At 36.9% G+C, this 23,062-nt stretch overlaps 3 protein-coding genes across 10 annotated transcripts in view; 1 reads left to right on the top strand and 2 right to left on the bottom strand.

Annotated features, from left to right (window-relative positions):
* LOC127874770 (deleted in malignant brain tumors 1 protein-like) overlaps positions 1 to 23,062 on the bottom strand; it is a 327,853-nt gene that overhangs the window by 229,949 nt on the left and 74,842 nt on the right. The window lies entirely within an intron of this gene.
* The window catches only part of LOC127874772 (uncharacterized), a 49,966-nt gene that overhangs the window by 10,228 nt on the left and 16,676 nt on the right, over positions 1 to 23,062 (top strand). The window lies entirely within an intron of this gene.
* LOC127874774 (uncharacterized) lies at positions 19,185 to 22,056 on the bottom strand. Its single transcript, XM_052419382.1, has 4 exons — positions 21,937 to 22,056; positions 20,831 to 21,039; positions 20,539 to 20,695; positions 19,185 to 20,010 (listed from the first exon to the last, which is right to left on the bottom strand). The coding sequence occupies exons 2-4, from the start codon at positions 20,834 to 20,836 to the stop codon at positions 19,850 to 19,852; spliced, it is 324 nt and encodes a 107-aa protein (XP_052275342.1). The 5' UTR covers positions 20,837 to 21,039; positions 21,937 to 22,056; the 3' UTR covers positions 19,185 to 19,849.

Genomic DNA, 23,062 nt, shown 5'->3' with positions numbered 1-23,062 from the left:
TCATGTTTCCAAACGTATCCGTCATAAAAAGCGTCTTTTCTGTTTGGTAATACGTCAGTGTCAATTAAATATAACTCGCCTCCTTTTAGTTTAATAGGCACTTCTGTTGAGACTTTTTCGCTATTTCGCCGTTCATGGCATTGTTTAATATGTCAATTGCGTCCTTACTTTTAGTTCCATTTGATAATGTCATGTACACTTACGAAGTACCGCTGCCACATGGGAGAAAGTCGTCATCATTTTTATGTTTCTTTTTCAAATGGCAGGTTGATCCTCCTGATCCGTGCTGGCGGGGCGGTACATCGCAACGCTCTGAATGTATGCAGTGTTTTTTCACCATTTCGGAAATAGGGCTGGCGACATTTGGATAGGGCAAAATCATGTAGTTTTATCTTTATAACAACTCTTTATAATAATTTAAATTAGAAAAACAAGATCATATTAACTATAGTTACATACTGTGTTAGATGTATTTAAGATGTAATCGAAATATAATAAGACACTTATTTCTTTTTTTGTATGATGCTACTTTTCAAGGCCATACAATGTATATCAGATACACTTCAAGACTTCGAAATGAAACTTCAAGGATGTAAAGATATCAATGAGGAAATTTTCAATGCACAAAAACAATTACCCTACACTAAATTGTTTTTCGGCGTAAGCTGTATTAAGCCAGCTTTTCACCCTGACTTGACCTTTGTAAGTGTCCAATAATACTCAAATAAAATTTCCCGCGGCTAGGTACGAATGAATACACTTCATTTATTCCATTGGCTGATTTGAGTATAACACCAGAACATTGGAAACATATCCGCGTCTTTGTAACACTGTTTTACTGCATGAAACAATTTTATCTCTAATGAAAAGGCTCAATAGATAGAACAGTTTTACAATCAATTTTCGACATAAATACAGTTTGTGCGTTCACCTTTTATTTTCAGAGAATTACCAGCGCAAAAGCGTTTATACTAAAGGCTATGTTGTCATATTTAGTACTTACTTGCATTGCATTTCAACTCGCGAGGTTTCGGGTCAATTCGCGGCCATTTGTGAAAGTCAGAGTTTATATACAGTTCATCACCGGAGTTCGCAGAAGGGGTTGCGAAGTGTTACACCGGTCTTACTGACAATAACGTAGTGACTGTAATGCATTGCATTCCAATCCGCAAGGTATCAAGGTCAGTTTGCGGTCAGTTGCAGAAATCTTTATATAAACGCCGTCTCGTAAACTTTGTGCACTTGAAGTCTGTTTTGATCAGAAAGATACTAAATAAAGATATTCGGCGATATTATTGTGGTATGTCAATCATCGATTTTTAATATGGTTTCAACATTTGCATGATAAGGACCAATTTTGATAAAATTAATTAGAAATATTTATCCATTTAGACCAGTTTATTTATGAGCACAATAATTCACTATACTATAATTATGCAATTAAATAAGATTCGAGTATTGCCGGCTGACCTATATGCACTCGTTTATTTTCATGTTTCTTGTGTTTTTCTATTCTGTAAATATAGATATCTGAGTAATAATATCACATAAAGCAAAATAAGCCACGAAATCTGGCGCAGCACCCCGTAATTGATTTGCTTATGATGTAGCTAAGAACTGCGCAGAAAAAAAGGCATCCGCTACTTTTTATCTCATAGAGATAACTTTTGATCGTTCATAAACATCGACCACAATCAACGCCGTATATCTTTTTTTAAAGATATTTCTTGTTAAGGACTATACCATATATTCTGGGATTTGCACCCATCCATAAACAAAATGTAATTGACAGGGGGATATCAATTCATCAAATTTGCTTGTTATATATTTTGTTCAAAAGCAATATGACACTTTAATCAAAAGAAAAGTAGATCAATGATCTCTGTGCTACAAAATTTAATTTAGCAATTAACATTGTGAAGTATACTTTTTGCGTGCTTTTATCATGACAAAGGATTTATAAAAAATACCTTTACACTGCTATATTTATACAGCTGTAGCTAGAATTTTGAAATACGATTTTAATTTAAAAAAAACACCAAAAAACAGGGGTAAATAAAGAAAACAAGTATAATTAATTACTTGGAATTTATGCTTGAAGGCACTACTTCCGACAAAAGGCGATTCTGCACAAATTCTCGAAAACATTTTGCAAGGTTTGCAATGAAAGTGTTTTCCCTAAAGATGTGTACGATTAGCATAGAGTTTCCAGTGGCTGGCTGTGACATGATGACAAAGTCACAAAATTGGGCCTTGTAGTACACAAACAGTGTGAACTGTACTTGCATATAGTACTCATGTTCAGTTTTTATGCTCCCCGAAAATATTTTTGGTGGAGTATATAGTTGCCAGTGTGTAGTTCCGTTATTCCTTACTTCCTTCCTTCCGTCACACTTTTGCTACCATTTCTCATAGCGCCTTCAATACTTAACCAATCGCTTTTATATTTGGCATGCAGGTACCTTGCAAAATATGGACCTCTACCTTTTGATGAGGTTTGAGGTTACTGGGGTCAAGGTCAAGGTCACCGAGGCTAGTAATGCACTTCCTTCTGTCACAATTTTGCTACCGTTTCTCATAGCGCCTTCAATACTTTACCAATTGCTTTCATATTTGGCTTGTAGGTACTATGCATGGACCTCTACCTTTTGATGAGGTTTGAGGTCACTGGGGTCAAGGTCAAGGTCACAGAGGCTATTAATACACTTTCTTCTGTCACACTTTTGCTACCGTTTCTCATAGCGCCTTCAATACTTTACCAATCGCTTTCATATTTGGCATGTAGGTACCTTGCATTGACCTCTACCTTTTAATAAGGTTTGAGGTCACTGGGGTCAAGGTCGAGGTCACCAAGGCTAGTAATACACTTCCTTCCGTCAAACTTTTGCTTCCGTTTCTCATAGCGCCTTCAATAATTTAGCAATCACTTTCATATTTGGCATGAAGGTACCTTGCATGGACCTTTACCTTTTGATGAGGTTTGAAGTCACTGGGGTCAAGGTCACCGAGGCTAATACTACATTTCTCAGTCACACTTTTGTTACAGTTTCTCATAGCGCCTTCACTATTGTACTGATCTCTTACATATTTGGCATGTACGTACCTTGCATAAACCTCTTCCTTTTGAAGAGATTTGAGGTCACTGGGGTCAAGGTCAAGGTCACCGAGGCTGATAAGAGATTTGTTTAGGTGGTTATTAACACACAGATTGACAAAGTGCATCATCGGGAAGCATCCATCCGTTTCACTAATATTCTTGTTAGTTGCGTGTTGTCATCAATACAAAAATATAAATATTGCAGCCTCTTGTATTGTGGATCCACGGTGCTTATAGGGACACTTAATCTCTCATGTTCCTCAACAGCTGCACTAATAACTATAACCTGAAGGACCAAAAGCAGGCACGTGTCTGATACACCATGAAACCTGACTGCACATACTCAAAGTTGAGATGCATGATGAAACCTGGCTGCACATACTCAAAGTTGAGATGCATGATGAAACCTGACTGCACATCCTCAAAGTTGAGATGCATGTTCAAGTCCCCACTTGATGCTGTCCTTGTTGCTTATGTTGTATGACCTATACCATATGACCTGCATGGCCAGGTTGTCTCTGCATATTGTGTCCCTCAAAGTCAAGATTTAATCGGCTTTTGAGGCTGTTATGCGACCTCTCCTATGATTATACCATGGTGGTGAAATGTTCTGGGTCTTATTCTTGTTGTACAGAGCAACTACCTGATCTTTTGTTACCTTAGTATTAGCAATCAGTTTGTCCACTATGCTAAAACCTCAGTGTGTGACATTTCTATACTATCTTCCCTGTACAGGGTTCATGGCTATGAATGGCAAGGAATCTTCTTTAACCTGTTGAGGTTTCCTTTGCCCTGAGAACATACAGAAAAAAGGCTGAAGGACACGCCGGAGCAAGCCTAAAATAATGCCTTCAGAGTCTATTCACTTTCAAAAGCGTCTTTGCCGGATGGTGTGACACATTCAACTTCTGTTACCAAACAGATGCTGCTTGGTGGTAACTGGAGCCGGATTAACTTGAAAAATGTAAACATATGTAAACCAAAAGCCTTTAAACAAAGATTGACTGTTACATGTATATTGATGTTTTTCTTTTATTTAGCCTCAAACAAAATTTGTCAGACGTAAACTTGCAATATAATATATTGCAAGATCATCATGAACTAAATGATGAGTCTTGTTTTTCTGGACCCATGGTACATGAGAGGCTCATGTACTGTTCTTAGTATCTAATCATTGTTTAACAATACACGGTCATATTTCAAGAACAATATCGCATACAGCATAATTTACTCAAATTTTAAACATTATGCTGAAAAACATGGACCCTGAATTCTTGTTAAAATAGAGTTCATTGGTCATTGTCCTTGTATTGATTGTTAATTAATCATAATAATTATCATATATTTTATACCAGTTCTCTTTCTTGGTAATGTAGTATTGCTGTACTGTTTTTATCTCTTCAACCTGCTCTTCCTATCTTCTGGAGGTACTGGGACAGGTTATGAGGTGGTCGTGCTTGTATTATCATCTTCTCACTTGGGGGATCAAACCCCATGCCAGAGACAGATGATGTAAGAACACGTCTTATTTTTGGATTTTTAATTTGTATTCCTTCAACAGTATAAACAACATTATCTTGTCTTAAAAACAACATTGCATAGCAAGATGTTGTTAATCCTCATATTCAAACAATGCTTCAGATATGCTGCTGCTTGGCTTATGAAGTACAAAGGCATGAACAGGTGTGTAACTTGATAATCGTAGGGGTCTTGTCTTAGGTCATCACATTCTTCTTTGAAAATTGCTTCGTACATTTTATTAGTGTCACCAGATTTCGAATGTCTATTTGATATGATTATATATGAAGTTAAACATGTCACTTAATGTTAACTTCTATAGATGTGTATTTCTAAACAATGCTATAATTTTCGTGCTCAGTTTAAACTGATGCTAAGTTATATGGTATATGAATAGGGCCTAAGAAAATTGGGACGCTGAAATTGATAACTCTACCCGTTAAAACGGTAGTACAAAATTGCTCCTATCGGAAGCTAGAATAAAAGGAAGATGGAAATATGCAAATAATTTGCACAGCTTAACCCGTTCAATCAAAAATAAAACATTACTGGGAGAGACCCCAAAAACAAGACAAAGTATTAGGGTGCGACACGAGGTGGAGAGCATCTAAAACAAGAAACATTACGTAATAATATTATGTGAATCACTATTAAATAACATTCATAATTTTTACCTTAATGTAAACAATAATAACACTATGCCCAATCCCACTTTTTTCCAATTTAGGCGGTACAACCTCTGAAAATTTGCCACCATGGTGGCCAACACATCGTGTGTACTTTCTCCTCTGACTATTCCCACATTCCTGGCTGCTAGTCCCACCACAGTTGGGGATGAAATGGGACTAATTGTGGATCCAGTGAAATATGGAGCGTCTGTCTCTACTAGCAAACGCTCTGTGGATATAGTACGGAGAGCAAGTAGAGACCCGTGGACAAATGCCCTGTTTTGTGGGTGTATCCAACATAGGTGTTCGGGAATGAATCGATAAATGCCCGAAAAACATCATGTTCCCCCGGAAACAGTGTAGATAAATCCTCTGATCCCGTTTTACAACCCCATGTAATATTGACAGAAGGCACATATCTTTGGTTGACCTCCTACAGCTTGCCCCAACCACTCTGAATAGTGCACGGAGTGGTCCAGTCCCACTTCTCCAAATCCCACTACTTCCGGTCTACCTAGTAGCCTGGTGAACTCCTTCATTTCGGAATCTGTGTATTTTGCAGCTCCCTTAGTGTGTAGTCCAATGATAGGGAAACACTGGAGGTCAGATAAAGTTTGCATTAAAGCATCATCAGGATATGAATGGGGATCACATAAATTGGTGACCAGAGCTCCTAGATTAACCTCAACTTCTACCATAGGAGAGAAGCTCCTGAGATGGCTCCAGATGTTGCCATCCAGAGTCACCCCCACTTTGGCGCACCACCTGTCCAAACTGCAATGGCTCAGTAGCCACAGGCCATCTGGACTTCTGTTCCTCAGGGGTTAGGGGGTAGTTATATATGAAGAAATCATGTTCACTGGTTGTGAGAAGTGCCTACACTTGTCCCAATTAAACTAAATAACTAAATTGTTGAAAGACCCTGCCTCCGAAGAGGTCAGATACATTTATTTTATTTCATAATTAAATAAAACATATTTTGTATGTGTCTGGTTGGTGTCAAAGGTCTGGGCCAAATCTTGATTAAAATTGCTCTTCTTCAATGGTATATTCCGCTCTTGGCCACGGCTGCTTGCATCAGGTGATTCATACAGAACAAATGTTGAATTCCACACCTATAAGTTACACTTGACTGAACTCGTGATGACAAGTAGGTGTATAACGCTTAAAAAACAGCGTCATTTGGCAAATTGGTGTAGAACTGGAACATCATTATTTAATGTTATCAAGTCTCAACTGCTTAGATTTCAGAAGTCAAATCTGTCAAATCAGTCAATTTAGAGACTATACAAGGTGTTAGTTCACCATCTTTAGAACTGCTTGACTTGATATAGTCATGATTGTAGCGGAATTTGCTTTCCGTTTGTAACTACACTGAATTAACACAAAGAACAACTCTTTAAATCCCCTAAGACCACTTTTATAACCATATAACAATATGTAATTGAAATATAATAAAAGGAATGGCGCGAAAATACTTAAAGATCATCGGCAGCAATTTTTAAAAACCTTTAATATAGCAATTTTATGTGAGATTATAATGTTTTAATGCATATCCATGCAATCATTATATTAAAACCAAAGTATTCAGCGAGTATACAGCCGACAACTGTGCCGAATTTTTGCACTTCGCGATCGAGTCGACATTTTTGTTCAAACCGGGAGTGACATAGTCAAACACCACTAGCTTGAGTTTATAACAAAAGGATCGCTATCAGCTTTTGTCATAGTAAAGATCGACATATATATCTACCCGGTAAGGTTTTCTTAGTACACACGGCGTATCTTGATTGTATTAAGTATTGAATTTTGATTTAATCAGACAATTATAAATGACACATAATAAACAGATAAAATAATTACCAGAAATTGATCGATGTTCGATTGCAAGTCCAAATTAAATGTTCAAATTTAACACTTCAACAATGTAGTCAAAACAAATAATGTTGATTTGAAATGAATGAATCTTACGTAAATGTCGCGTCATTATACCCCCACAAACGAAGTTTAGGGGGGTATAATATAGGAGTGAACTTGTCTGTTGGTCTGTCGGTCTGTCTGTCGGTCCGTATTAAGTGTCCGCTCTCTAATTCAAGTAGTTTTCATCCAATCTTCACCAAACTTGGTCAGAAGTTGTATCTACATGATGTCTAGACCAAGTTAGAACATGGGCCTTGCCGGGTCAAAAGCTAGGTCACGGGGTCACTTAGTGCGTTTTAAACATTCAGCATGTTGTCTGCTCTCTAATTCAAGTAGTTTTCACCCGATCTTCACCAAACTTGGTCGGAAGTTGTATCTAGATGATCTTAAGGCCAAGTAAGAACATGGGCCTTGCCGGGTCAAAAACTAGGTCACGGGGTCACTTAGTGCGTTTTTTAACATTCAGCATGGTGTCCTCTCTCTTATTCAAGTAGTTTTCATCCGATCTTCACCAAACGTGGTCAGAAGTTTTATCTAGATGATCTGAAGGCCAAGTTTGAACATGGACCATGCCAGATCAAAAACTAGGTCACAGGGTCACTTAGTACGTTTTACACAGTGAGCATGGTGTCCGCTCTCCATTTCAAGTAGTTTAAATCCATTCTTCACCACACTTGGTAAGAAGTTGTAACTGGATGATGTGTAGGTCAAGTTAGAACATAGGCCATGCCGGGTCAAAAACTAGGTCACGGGGTCACTTAGTGTGTTTTAAACCTCACCATGTTGTCCGCTCTCTAATTCAAGTAGTTTTTATCCAATATTCACCAAAATTGGTCAGAAATTGTATCTTGATAATGTCTAGGGCAAGTTTGAATATGGGTCATCCCAGGCTCAAAAACAAGGTCACTGGGTCACTAAGTGCGTTTTAAACATCACAATGTTGTCCGCTATCTAATTCAAGTAGTTTTCATCCAATCTTCACCAAACTTGGTCAGAAGTTGTATCTAGATGATGTCTAGGTCAAGTTTGAATATGGGTCATGCCGGGTCAAAAACTAGGTCACGGGGTATCTTAGTGCGTTTTAAACCTCACCATGTTGTCCGCTCTCTAATACAAGTAGTTTTCATCCAATCCTCAGCAAACTTGGTCACAAGTTTTATCTAAATGATCTCTAGGACATGTTTGAACATGGGCCATTCCGGGCCTAAAACTAGGTCACGGGGTAACTTAGTGCATTTTTTAACATTGAGCATGGTGTCCGCTCTCTAATTCAAGTAGTTTACATCAGATCTTCACCAAACTTGGTCAGAAGTTTTATGGAGATGATCTTTAGGCCAAGTTAGAACATGGGCCTTTCTGGGTCAAAAACTAGATCAAGGGGTCACTTAGTGCGTGTTTTTTGTGAAGACGACATGCAAAATATTATGTGTCAAACGGCATGTGGGGGTATTCGTCACGTCTGTGACAAAGCTCTTGTTTAACCTAGAATTGTATAGAATATTTGATTAATTTCATTTGCTATTATTCGGACAGGGCCATTTTTTGAAATCCGATGTTGACCCTGCACACGATTTTGTATTTACACTGGGGGACTTTTCTAACTCTTCACTTTTCAAACTTGAATATCTCAGTTATGAATGAAGATATTGATTTAAAATTTTACATACGATCATTTGACTACATTATATGCAAGATCACGATAAAATCATTCATCCGTGACGTTTGAACGCTTTAGCGCGTGAGGTAGGTGTGGTTCCTTTATTTTGAACGTGGAAATGTTGAAATGCGATTTAACACAAGGAAAACATAAAATTAATTTACAAAACAATATAGCTTGTATGAATATTTGGGAATGTAATCGCGCACTTTGCATTTTACAGGCTATCTTTCCCACTTATTAAAGCGTCCGATCGTCACGGATAAATGATTTTATTGTTAGCTTCCACATATCGTAGTCAAATGATCACATGTGCAATTATAAATAAAAATATTTACTCATTACTGAAATTGTAAGTTTTAAAAGAGTTGTGTTAGAAAAATCACCAAGTGTAGTAAACGGTGATATACATGTTATTCCAATTTAATTTCAATTTCATAATTCTAGGTAAGTTTTTACACAAGACAAACATAACATTAATTAAGGAAAAACAATATGGCTCGTATTAATATTCAGGAGCGAAACGGTTCAATCGGCATGTTGCAAGCCGGACAGTTATTTAGATGTATAAGTTTATGCGTTTTACTTTTCACATTGTTATTATTTAAAGTGGTAAGAGTTTGCGAATTTGACTTTTGAAGTGACGTAATATTTTATTGTTTTTCAAATTCAATTAAATTTTCGGGAATTATCAGACATGTGTCGAATTATTCTTGGTCCAAATTTCAACACAAGCTGTTCAAAAATAAGGGAGCTATATTGATATGATTAAGTCAAGTGATGCTTTAGAAAAGTCTCCAAGTGTATGCTTAATTGATCTCGTTGTTGTCATCAAAGTGAAAATGACCTCATTTCTTTTATTTGATATATATATATCGTCGGCTCCGTGCGAAAATATCGCAACAAGAAAATCGTAACTTTTCAGGAAATGGAAAAAACTTCAGTACTTTTTTAAAAGCTGCTGAAATTAGAAAATATTTGTCAAATGGTCATCTTTAACATTACTTTACATATTTTTATGTTTGAAACTGCTGTAATTTGCTTTGTCTTTGAATATATCGAGATAAGATAGTTTCCCAGAAACAATTAACACAATTCATCCGAAACATTAAGATACGGCAGATACAACATTTTTAAGGGGGTATATTTGAAATTTGTCCTCGAGATATGTAATTATTCTTGCTACTTGAATGCGTATTTCCACATATGTATACATTCTTTATGTTGATATCTGTCAGATTGAAGCGTAGATGTATAAAAATACAAACAATCACATTAAAAACGTTTATTTGACATTATTTGATGTCAACATACTTCACACTTACTGGGAAATCGTTACTGCACACAGGATGAAAAACGTGTGATAAATCAAATCGACATACAAATAAAAGGAAACATGTTAATGTTATTTATTTTTAGAAATGAAACAATATTTATAAAAGAAAAGTTTTCGACTATGAGATAAAACAATTTAAAAACATGTCCATTTTATATTTTTGCTCTCCAATTTCCTAGTTCATTTGTGGGACAGAAAAAACTGGACAACAATAAATGGATTGAAAAGGGCTGGTGCAGAAGCTCAACCGACATTTATTAATTGTCTGAAGCGTAAGCAAATTAGTGCAAAGAAATTAGTAAATATATGCAACATAGTCCCATAAAGTTGGACGAACAACAAAGTCGTAGACAATCTCAACATGGTGTAACGTGCGCGAGCCCACTCGTTCTGTCGTATTGGTGGAACTTTAGGAGTTCGAGCTAATGAGTTCCAGCCAATGAGTTCGAGCTAATGAGTTCGAGCTAATGAGTTCCAGCCAAAGAGTTCAAGCTAATGAGTTCCAGCCAATGAGTTCAAGCTAATGAGTTTAAGCTAATGAGTTGGAGCTAATGAGTTAGAGCTAATGAGTTCCAGCCAATGAGTTCAAGCTAATGAGTTCCAGCCAATGAGTTCAAGCTAATGAGTTCCAGCCAATGAGTTCCAGCCAATGAGTTCAAGCTAATGAGTTCCAGCCAATGAGTTCCAGCCAATGAGTTCGAGCTAATGAGTTCAAGCTAATGAGTTCCAGCCAATGAGTTCGAGATTATGAGTTCCAGCCAATGAGTTCAAGCTAATGAGTTCCAGCCAATGAGTTCAAGCTAATGAGTTCAAGCCAATGAGTTCAAGCTAATGAGTTCCAGCCAATGAGTTCCAGCCAATGAGTTCAAGCTAATGAGTTCCAGCCAATGAGTTCCAGCCAATGAGTGCGAGCTAATGAGTTCCAGCCAATGAGTTCAAGCTAATGAGTTCCAGCCAATGAGTTCCAGCCAATGAGTTTGAGCTAATGAGTTCCAGCCAATGAGTTCAAGCTAATGAGTTCCAGCCAATGAGTTCCAGCCAATGAGTTCAAGCTAATGAGTTTCAGCTAATGAGTTTCAGCTAATGAGTTGGAGCGTTCAAGTTAGAACTCAATGAATCAACCATACAAAACAATAACTACTATATAATTAATTTTCCTTCAGCCTTCTTGGACTATCCGATTTAAACAACTAATTGTAACAAGAAATCTATAAGATATTTTCCTCAGGTCTACTTTGACCACTTGATTAGATATTCACAACCATACTTGCAAACATCGACTAGCTGTAACCACTTTCATACCATAAACCATGTGTGTCAACTTACACACAAACTAATTACTACAAAAGGCTTCAACTCTACATACGAGAGCCTTACAGTGTTGCTATCCCAAACTTCACTGGCCGTTCTCCGAACTACAACCCGGTATCAATAATGTCTACTTATCACCAACCCCAGACAGCTATGCTTTCATGGAGTGTGGTTATTGTTATTAATGACTCTCAAAGTTCCAGCCAATTGAACGCCAGTTAGTTGAAGCTGAACCATGGAGTTTCCTCAACTCCGTTATCACTATGGTTCCTAGGAGAGTTCCAACTCCTAGCTCCACAACTTACATATACGATCTGTATCTGCTTATATTAATTGCAGCTAGTCGACTGTCACTCACACGCTGTTTTATTCTGACCAAAAATTGAAATCAAACTAAAAACTCAACTGAGCGGTAGCCGGTATTTATACCCTATTCGGTGTGCGATCGACTGGAACATATTCTGATTGGTTGCCCGCTATCCTAACAATTTGATAAGCGTCTAGAGCTACGTAATGTTTAATGTGCGTCTACCCATCACAACAAAAATACAGTGATATCATGCATTATGTTGAATGCTCTACTCTAAAGCAAATTATTAATATCAATTTATGTGTTTTGAAGATGAACTAAATTCAGTTGAGCCTAATTATATATCAATACTACTTACATTAATTACAGTCAAGTTTCGAGCAATTTTGTAGAAATGGAATAATTAAAACAAAGGGACACAACTTCTGCAAGTGAGGGTTACGGTTTACCAAATTTCGTCACATTACCCACTCCTCCGAACTCAGTCGTCCCGACTGCTCTATATCAATGACTTTGATTGCAAATAAATAATCAACAACAATTTTATTTGAACAAATATGCTTTCTTCCAGCGCAAACAACAAATGAAGACATGCTGATTAAAAATCAAAATCAAAACATCAACTATTGGTAATGATCAATTCAATGAACTTTAAGAAAACGTATTGTCAAATGAACAGAAGGTTAAAAAACCGGTCATAACATCTATAGAACTTAACATTTAGAAAGCCGTGTTGAATTTCCTCATCTAAACAATGATCATTCAGGTCACACAGACAATCACTCCGGGTCACACTTTTCTTGGATCTCAAAGAGGATTTCTTGGATCTTCACCTTGGCAAGCCTGCGATACCTTGCATGCTTCAAGTTCTGCAATTCACAAGCAACATGCCTGCCAAAGATAACACACTCATCATCGGTCGATAACACATGCCCTGGTTCTTTGGCAGGTTCATCTACCTTCGCAGCTTCTTTGGATGCATCAGAGCGACCCTTTGATTCAACACAGGACTCTACCAGCTATATTTTCTTTACAGGTGCCCTGACGGGGTCTGGTTGGGTCCGCTTCCTGTAAATTCTTACAGCAGCTATATCTCCGAAGTCATTCTGATGGTTTTCAGAGCGTGTTGCCCCACTACAACAGGCTCAGCTACCCTATCAGTAGCTGTAACATCATGGGGATCGTTCACATCACTGCCTTCATCCTCAGTGTCAGTCCCCGCTATTGCCGCAGTAACGTCTACCCCAGGGTCACTGTCCCAGTCAGAGGCAGGGGATCCTTCTACCTCAACATGTTCTGCCCGCCGTGTCTTCGGAGTACTACCTATCTTTTCATGCATCGGTTTCTTATGCTGTTGTAGGTACGCGTTCTTTTTGAAGGTCTGTCCGCATTCTTGACATGCGAATCTTGATTCGGTACAATCTGCAACGTGCTTCGCGAAATTCTCTCGTTGAGGAATCGATGTCTTGCACAGAGGGCATATCAAAGGTGTAGGTACCTTCCGTTCCGTAACTTTAGTCTAAACCATCCTGAAAATAGATGAGACAAAGTCCTTTAAGTATGACGGCTTTTTAATTTGTCTATGTTTCAAGTAGTTCACGTGGGTCGACACAGGTATGTGTATCTTCTTAGTTGGATCCCACCGCTGCCACCAAATTCTGTAACGTGCGCGGGCCCACTCGTTCTGTCGTATTGGTGGAACTTAAGGAGTTCGAGCTAATGAGTTCCAGCCAATGAGTTCAAGCTAATGAGTTCCAGCCAATGAGTTCCAGCCAATGAGTTCAAGCTAATGAGTTCCAGCCAATGAGTTCCAGCCAATGAGTTCGAGCTAATGAGTTCCAGCCAATGAGTTCGAGCTAATGAGTTCCAGCCAATGAGTTCAAGCTAATGAGTTCAAGCTAATGAGTTCCAGCCAATGAGTTCAAGCTAATGAGTTCCAGCTAATGAGTTGGAGCGTTCAAGTTAGAACTCAATGAATCAACCATACAAAACAATAACTACTATATAATTAATTTTCCTTCAGCCTTCTTGCACTATCCGATTTAAACAACTAATTGTAACAAGAAATCTATAAGATATTTCCCTCAGGTCTACTTTGACCACTTGATTAGATATTCACGACCATACTTGCAAACATCGACTATCTGTAACCACTTTCATACAATAAACCTTGTGTGTCAACTTAGACACAAACTAATTACTACAAAAGGCTTCAACACTACATACGAGTACCTTACAGTGTTGCTATCCCAAACTTCACTGGCCGTTCTCCGAACTACAACCCGGAATCAATAATGTCTACTTTTCACCAACCCCAGATATCTATGCTTTCATGGAGTGTGGTTATTGTTATTAATGACTCAACGTTCCAGCAAATTGAACGCCAGTAAGTTGAAGCTGAACCATGGAGTTTCCTCAACTCCGTTATCACTATGATTCCTAGGAGAGTTCCAACTCCTAGCTCCACAACTTACATATACGATCTGTATCTGCTATATATTAATTGCAGCTAGTCGACTGTCACTCACACGCTGTTTTATTCTGACCAAAAATTGAAATCAAACTAAAAACTCAACTGAGCGGTAGCCGGTATTTATACCCTATTCGGTGTGCGATCGACTGGAACATATTCTGATTGGTTGCCTGCTATCCTAACAATTTGATAAGCATCTAGAGCTACGTAATGTTTAATGTGCGTCTACCAATCACAAGAAAAATACAGTGATATCATGCATTATGTTGAATGCTCTACTCTAAAGCAAATTATTAATATCAATTTATGTGTTTTGAAGATGAACTAAATTCAGTTGAGCCATATTATATATCAATACTACTTACATTAATTACAGTCGAGTTTCGAGCAACTTTGTAGAAATGGAATAATTAAAACAAAGGGACACAACTTCTGCAAGTGAGGGTTACCGTCAACCAAATTTCGTCACAATGGCATATCATATTATGCAAGCAAGAAATATTGTATGGCATACAAAATGAACACAATTATTATGCAAGAATTAAGCATTGCTTTACATACATGAAACGTTCAAAAACAACGAAAAATTGAGGTAAAACAGCAAGGTCACAATGTAAATAAACCACAACAAAAAGCATAACGACGATGGAGGAGGGGGAGGGATGGTGGTTAAAATTGCTTTTTTGAAAATAATGATCTGTGCAGTGCTGAATCCTGTTGAAGAGTGATGCAACTTCCGTATAATAGAATAGGTTACACTGCAGTAAGTAAATTCGATATCAAAGGTTTCACACCAGTATGCTTAACAAAAGGGGAGGTACGCTACAAATACAAATCAATTTACAAATCCTGCGTCTTATAAATTATAATTTTATATTTTTGCTCTCCAATTTCCTAGTTCATTTGTGGGACAGAAAAACTAGACAACAATAAATGGATTGAAAAGGGCTGGTGCAGAAGCTCCAACCGACATTTATTAATTGTCTAAAGCGTAAGCAAATTAGTGCAAAGAAATTAGTAAATATATGCAACATAGTCCCATAAAGTTGGACGAACAACAAAGTCCACAAACCAGTTCAACCAAGGAAATGGAGAGCGTATGGAAAAAGAGAGTTCTATTACAAAGAATTCATAACAAACAACAAAAACATAGATATCTGTGGTGTAGAGATACACTCATACACTTACAGGTTTGCATAGCTATATAAGCTAAGGCAGACAAATACGGAAAAACAAAATCATAAGCAAGTAAAAAGGTGTTGACTAGTAATAAATCACGGAACACAAAAAATAATGCACTTTAAAATGACTAATTGTAAGTAAAATAGTATTAAAATGAACAAACCTAACAAGATGTCATGGAATATCACAGGCTCACAATGGCAGAATGTAAGAAAGTTAAAGTTAGTGAGAATAAAATAAGTTTTAGTACGACATAGTAATGAGCCAATATCTATAATGGTATATGAATTTGAAAGAAGATATATTGTTGAATGTAATAACTTTGGTATGGTCAATGTTTATTTAGGGAGAATAATCCCTGCAAAAGCTGTTCTAATAAAACAAGCATACATCAACAGAAACAAATAGCAATAAAATGTTGACAGTAAATGTACATGAAAAAGTATACAACATGATAGCAAGTAAATTGACACCCAATAACTGGATAAACACAGCATAATTTTATGAACACTTATTTACATCTTGGCTGCTTTGGTTAACATTGAAATGTGTACTAAAAGATAATACAATCTTATGTTTGCAGTTAACACATTAACAATAAAATGCATTATTTAACCCATTGCCCCAACTACATAAAAGAGAACTAGAAAGTACACAACCAATACCTTCAGTACTAAAGTCAAATGGAGGGGTTAATACTGCATTTGATTGGTGACCCTGTGGGTTATGAGGTGACCTGAGGTAGACGGATATATCTTCTGAAGGCTTTGGATTTACATCTGCCCATAAGCATGATATCTTGCTCAGATTTGCCAGAGAGGACCGCTTGTGTGCAAGCTCCAATTCTTAAACTGTGAAATGTGTAATGTTTGGGATCGAAATTGGAGAAAGTAAGAATTTTGCTAAACGTAGGTCCAAAAAAAACACAGTGTGAGGGTCAAATTGTTTGACAATGTGAATAAGGGTCCTGGGTGTACTGGTGAGGCTTTCAGGACAATAGTTACTGGCTTGCTGGTTTTGTTTGTCTTATGCCTGTATAAATGTATGAGCACTGACTTGCTTCTAACAATGACATGTGAAAACTGAACCACATGATGCCCCATCTCTCGTTTTTTAGAGAGCAACTCCCCCATTCGAAAAAAAACGTGAGATGTTTCCAGGATGAGTGCCTGGCACATGAGTTGCATGTAGGGGTTTTGGGAGAAAAGTAAGGTTGTAGTTAATATTAGACGTGTTACATCTTCTAGTAGTAAAGGTTTTTACAGTCAGGTTTGGTGTTGGACTTGTGCGCACCGAGCACTAATCCTCGCACTAAGTAAGTATCACAAGGGTCTGGAAAATTATGAACTTGGTGGTGGTATGACATTGCAGACAGGTGACTGCTTATTGTTGAAGGCGCGTAACCCCGCATTTGTAAATGAGCGACAAAAGAGGCTACTGTCTCATGAGTGGCAGGTAACAAACTGCCCATATTGTTACTGGAGGTAAAATCTTTGAACCTGGACCAGAACCGGTCATAAGCACGTCTAGTTGAGCTTGTTAGAGCCATTTGTAGTAGATAATCCTTCACCGCAGCAATTTGGAGGGACTCATGGCAAGGGGCATCGGAAGAGGAATTCTGTCCAAGTGTGGAGCCCTTGCTAGTGCTTCCTGAATCTGAAGGCGAGAAAGGAGATCACAAATTGTGTTATTTTTAGAGGTTATGTGTTTCGAACGGAAACAGAAATTGTATCGTAGAGCTTGGAGTACAATAGAGCGAACAAGTTTCATCATAACCTTATCTTTTGAGGTCTGTTTATTAAGGCAAAACATCACGGCCATATTGTCAGTTATGAAGAGAATGTTTTTATTGGACCATAAATGTCCGAACAAGTTAACTGCCATAGCTATAGGATACAGTTCTAGGATATTTATGTGGTGTTTTTTTGCATAGGGGGAAACAATCCATAGGTCCAAGATGTACCATGTGTACATGCAAAGCCTTTAGAACCTGCTGCATCTGAGAATAACTTCAAAGTTGTGGATGAGACAAATCTATCTCCGGTTAGCAACGTACATCCGTTGTAATGCTCTAAGAACTGGTACCACAGACACAAGTCAGAGCGAGCTTCGTTTGACAATCTGATATGATGATTTGGTGTAGAAATACCAATAGTCAAATCATAGAGGCGTCGCAAAAAACAACGACCAGGTTTTATGACTTTGCAAGCAAAATTCAAATGCCCCAATAGAGATTGTAAATCTTTTATAAGAGTCGTTTTCTTGTGGCGTTTGAACGAAAAGAGGAGATTGCGGAGAGTCTGTACCTTGGATGGCGGAAGACTAGCCGTTAATGTGGTAGTGTCTATCAGTATGCCGTGTACCTCCGCTTTTGTTGTAGGATTTACAGTTTTGGATAGTTTGATAGGAAGCCCTATGTCTCGAGCAAGTTCGAAAAATGTGTGCAGGCTTTGAGCACAAATAGAACTAGTGCCAGGACCCACAAAAATAAGATCATCAACAATATGGGATACATATTGTACACCAAACTTGTTTTGTAAGATCCACTGCAAGGAAGAAGAAAAGGATTGGATGATGGAAACTGAAGAAGACGCACCCATTGGCAAGACTGTATCGAAATAGTAACCACCATTGAAGAAAAATCCTAAGTTATGGTAATCTAGAGGACAAATAGGGATTATACGGAAAGCGTCTTGTATGTCAGCCTTTGCAACCAGAGAATTTTTACCACACTGTAGGACAAGAGCAGCAACATGGTCAAAAGTTTCCAACGTAACAGCTGAATAATTCTTGGTGATGAGAGAGTTTACAGATCCAGAATTTAATGGAGAAAATGAAAGGTCAAGTATCAGCCGGAAACTATTTGGTTCTCTTTTTGGATTACACCAAAAGGACTGCAGATGAAATTATCAAGTGGTGGATGTAGGTACCCAGCTAGCAAACATATATCAGGCCGCTGTCGGTCCGATCTCGTTCTTATATCGATATCGGCAACGACAGCGGGCCATTATAATTTTGCCCATCGGCATTTGCTCGGCCCGATATCGGCAATTTATTTATCAGGCCGGCCCGTTATCGGTTATATGTGGTGCTCGTATCCCCTAAATAAATAAATAATAAACACAGTGATATTTGCGTATACTTTTAATAACCATGTTGTTGACCTTCCTCGTCATAAAATATAGGTATAGTTGAAAGTTCAAAATTACTAAATATAGTATACAGTGTGTACATACATATGCTGGTACATGCAATTGAATGGTAATTTTATTTGCTATTTGAAATAAATAATTTTCATGATTGTATATGCATTATATCAAGGAATTATGAAAAAATGTACACCTATTATATGTATCATATATTGTAACATACATTTCAAAGGTAAAATATTGTCAACATACTTTTCTTAATATTACAAAAATGTGTTTCCGTGAGAGGTTGCACACCATTTTAAGAAGGTTAATTTTTAGAACTGAGATAACATAGTACAATGTCATTTACATTACACATTTAACCGACAAATCATTACAATGTCCAGACGGTGTCGTGTTTGCAAAAAACAACCTTTACATACTAACACATGAATGAATGTAAATTCACGTTATAAAGTCACTTGAAATTATATTATAATTATTGTTGAACTCGTAAAGTTAATAATAAAAACACAACAAAAGTGGAAAATATGGAGGCATTAAATACATATACATGTACTTAATACTTAAAATACACGTATTGCGTCATGCTAAATTAATTTATCAGGCACGTTTGTCTCTGCATGATTAATCAAAGAATTTTAAAACTGAATCCAACCAATACTTAATGTTGTTGGATTCCAACCAATCTTAATGTTCTTGAATATGATATAATAATAAAGCATTTTGCTTTGAATACAAGTTATCAGACAAGTCAAAAAACACAATATGTCATCGGTATTTGGACAAAACAGAATAAATGATGTCACTGGACTATTGTAAAACAGAAGAAATGATGTTATCAGAATATGGAAAAACATATTTTACATAAAGCGTCTGTATGCAAGTATAACACACAACATGCATGAAACAGGAATTAAGGGCAATCAATTTAAATTCATATACACAATAAGTAAAACAATGCACTTTTTATCTACAATCAAATCTAAACTACGTATTTGGAACAATAAACAGTCTTAAAGGGCAGGGCTAACTCTGCCACTGCCAAAGGTATACCTAGTTTCTGTTAATTCCATTAAATTTTGCAAAAAAGCTAGTTTCTGTAAATGCATTTAGATTACTTATTAAATAAAGTATAAAAAGCTTATAACAGTCCGGATTGCCGAGTGGTCACAGCAATAACTGTTTAATACATGAAATGACGTAGAATGATTCGAGCCCCGATCTAATGATCCGAATCTTCTTCAGCCATGGCTGATGCCATCGTAGGTGGCTTGGTGCGGTTTTTGCGCACTCCCTCACGATCACTTGCATTTCTCAGCCATTCTTTTATGAAGAACTCCGTCTCACTGGTAGTTGTGTTTGGAAACACTCGCTTGACAGCTTCTGAAAAAGTACATGTTTAGGTATATGAATGAAAATTCGAATACATTTCTTAAACTGAGCATAATGCATGTGCGTAAAGTGTCGTCCCAGATAAGCCTAATCCTAATAAGGCTAATCAGGGACGACACTTTCCGCCTAAACTGGATTGTCGCTAAGAAGAGACTTCATCTAAACAAAAAATGTCATAAAAGCGGAAATTGTCGTTCGTGATAAGCCTGTGCGGACTACACAGGCTAATCTGGGACGACACATTACGCACATGCATTTTGCCCAGTTTTCTCAGAACACGACACAAATATCTCAAGATGTTTTATTATTAAAACAGGAACTTTTTCATCGACAAGTATTTTGTTAACTTTAAAAATATACATTGCTATTAAATTTGGATGAGCGGTTTTAAAACCTCAATTATCATGGCAGTTTAATTCATATACATGTAGTCAGCAGAAGAACTCATTCTTTAAATTATCAGCATAAAGATTTGCACTACTGCTGACAAGTACTTAATGCTAATATAAAGTGTCTAACGGAGAATGGCCAAACACAGCTTCAGCGACTGAAAGGACATCTTTCCGCGCCCTGTCCAGTTGAAACCTTTAGCAAACTGGTTGTCAAGAACCCCCGCCATTAGCCGCTTGGTCATGAGTTTGACGGAGGACCCCACAACATTGGATAAATAGTCAACCTGTGAGGAACAAATATATAAGTAAATGTTTAAAAAAAATTAGAGTACAACCTATGACAACCTAGATAGCCAAATTAAAAGATAATACACATAATTCTACATAGAATTTCACAACACGAGTCCGACAGTACATACCAACATCCGAAATGTGGCTTTATCACATAGCCTTTATTCTATGCCCTCAACATCTTCCAATCTTTTCACTGGAAGGACGATTCCTTCAGGAAGTTCCTGGTCCCCCACAGGTCCGTGTGTTTGTTGGATCAATGTAGCCAACATTGCCTTGATCTCCCGCTGATCCTGTTTGATTTCCTCTAAGGAGCGCAGGATAGATATATCCCTTCCTAAAATTGATTTAGGATATGACTGTGTTGTGACTTACTTTTTTAATCAGGATGTCATGGTTATAGCAAATGAGTACCATTTATTTATATTTTAGATATGAAAACCTTAAATTTGTATGTATTTAACAAATTAATTTTTCTCGGTGTAACTAAGGAATATAAAAAATAATTAGTCCCTCAATGTAAAATTATAGAAACTATTTCTAACATGGTTATGCATTTAAGCACAGAATTTAAAATAAAATGCAAAATATGTTGAGTTAAGACATAACAATGTAGTTAAAAAATACTTCCCTTGGTAAAGATAAAGGTGCAATTTAAAAATAAATACATAATACAAATAGAAAGTAAACAACCAAAGAAAAAACTTTAGTTAAAGTATATACCTGTAACTATCGGCTGTGGTCTGTCAGAAGAAATGTGGGCAGGCTGTTGAGGGCTGGATCTGGGCAACAATAGTGTTGCATCTTGACCTGGCCGTTTACTTTGCTTTGGTGTTGACATCCCGGATTCTTCCCCCAGCAACATAGGGGATTCACATTTCTTTCCTGCTGGTATGGAGATTTTGGGGGGAGGAGATGGCATGACGGTTGCCGAGTCTTTGGTGGTTGTTACCAACTGCCTCTTTGTACATGTAACCCTCGTTTGAAACGCTTCATCTTATGTGTCTGAACTAGAGTCCAGGAAGCATGGATTTGTCTTAAAATCAAAGAAACCTTATAATTATGTTATTTCATGTTCCAATTTTGTTTTTTCTTTTATAATTATAATTAATTATGTTTAGGAACGTATTTCTATTGCAATAGAGGTTTTAATTGTTGCTATTATGAAAGCATATTGAGTTTGGCATTTGTCGTCATGAACGTGTTAAAACATTCCTAGTTAATATGAAATTACCTGTGTTTCTTTATTGAGCAACTGATGGCTGCCTTACATCTGCATCTGTTTGTAGATCCGACTCCTCTTCAGCCTCTTTAGCCTTCTGCTGGGCTTTTTCAAAGGAATCTGAAGATTTTTTGAAATTGATTACATAATTAATCTAGAACAATCTGTGCGTGACAAGGATTTTCCAAGTCACACAGAAAATGGCTGGTTGAATGTTGACACTCCACCTGTTGTTATGGAATTTGATAGCCATGTAGGCTTGAATGCTGAAGATATCCCCAAGGATATAACACCTTTGATTATGTTCAATGTGTTGTTTGATGAAAGCATGTGGCAAAATATGTTGACACAAACAAATAAATATGCACAGTCAAGAATTCAAAGTGCACAGGATTTAGGTGTTTAATTTGAGCATAGACTCTTCTTGACAACTGATCTAATTCAGTGTGTTTCTAAAGAATATATTTGCAGAACATAATTATTCTCAAAATTAAACCTATTGATATATTGTTGTTCATGATAAAACATTGTTTTGTAAAAACATATCTTATTTTAGTACATTTTAACTTCTATACTGGTCAGAATTATACACATTATGCCATGTTCTTTGAATCAAGTTAATCTTAAACGATATATTATTTAAACATATGTTTGTACTTTGTAAATAAAAATTATACCACTGGGTAGCTTATTTATTTTTCTGCAACTTTGCGTCTTGGTGTTATTAGATAAAATCTAAGGTTAATGCACACTTTACGCATGTGCATTAAACACTATTTTCACAGCCAGGCTCATATATAAGAAGTTAATATAAACATGTTCAACAATATCAAGCTTTTCATTCCATAACAATCAGTTATGTTCCTTTATTTCATTAAATTAACAATGACAGAAAGAAAACAATTTCTCAATATTGACTTGATTTAAGTAATATGTCTGATACATTTACCTTATTTATGAAATCTTCTACCATCAAAACACATAAATTTAGTGAGCTACAAATCACGCATGTTTTTATTATTGCATGCTACATTTTCTATTTCAAAATTGGTAAATAATCACAAACATCACCATTACTTTGTGCATTATTCATATCACAAAAATGATACATGTGCAAGCTGGCACATAAGGGCTTTTA

Source organism: Dreissena polymorpha, chromosome 3, assembly GCF_020536995.1.
Source record: "Dreissena polymorpha isolate Duluth1 chromosome 3, UMN_Dpol_1.0, whole genome shotgun sequence".
In the NCBI taxonomy this organism is placed as follows: Eukaryota; Metazoa; Mollusca; class Bivalvia; order Myida; family Dreissenidae; genus Dreissena; species Dreissena polymorpha.
The sequence above is the reverse complement of the archived record's forward strand: the minus strand, read 5'-3'. Positions and strand labels throughout refer to the sequence as shown.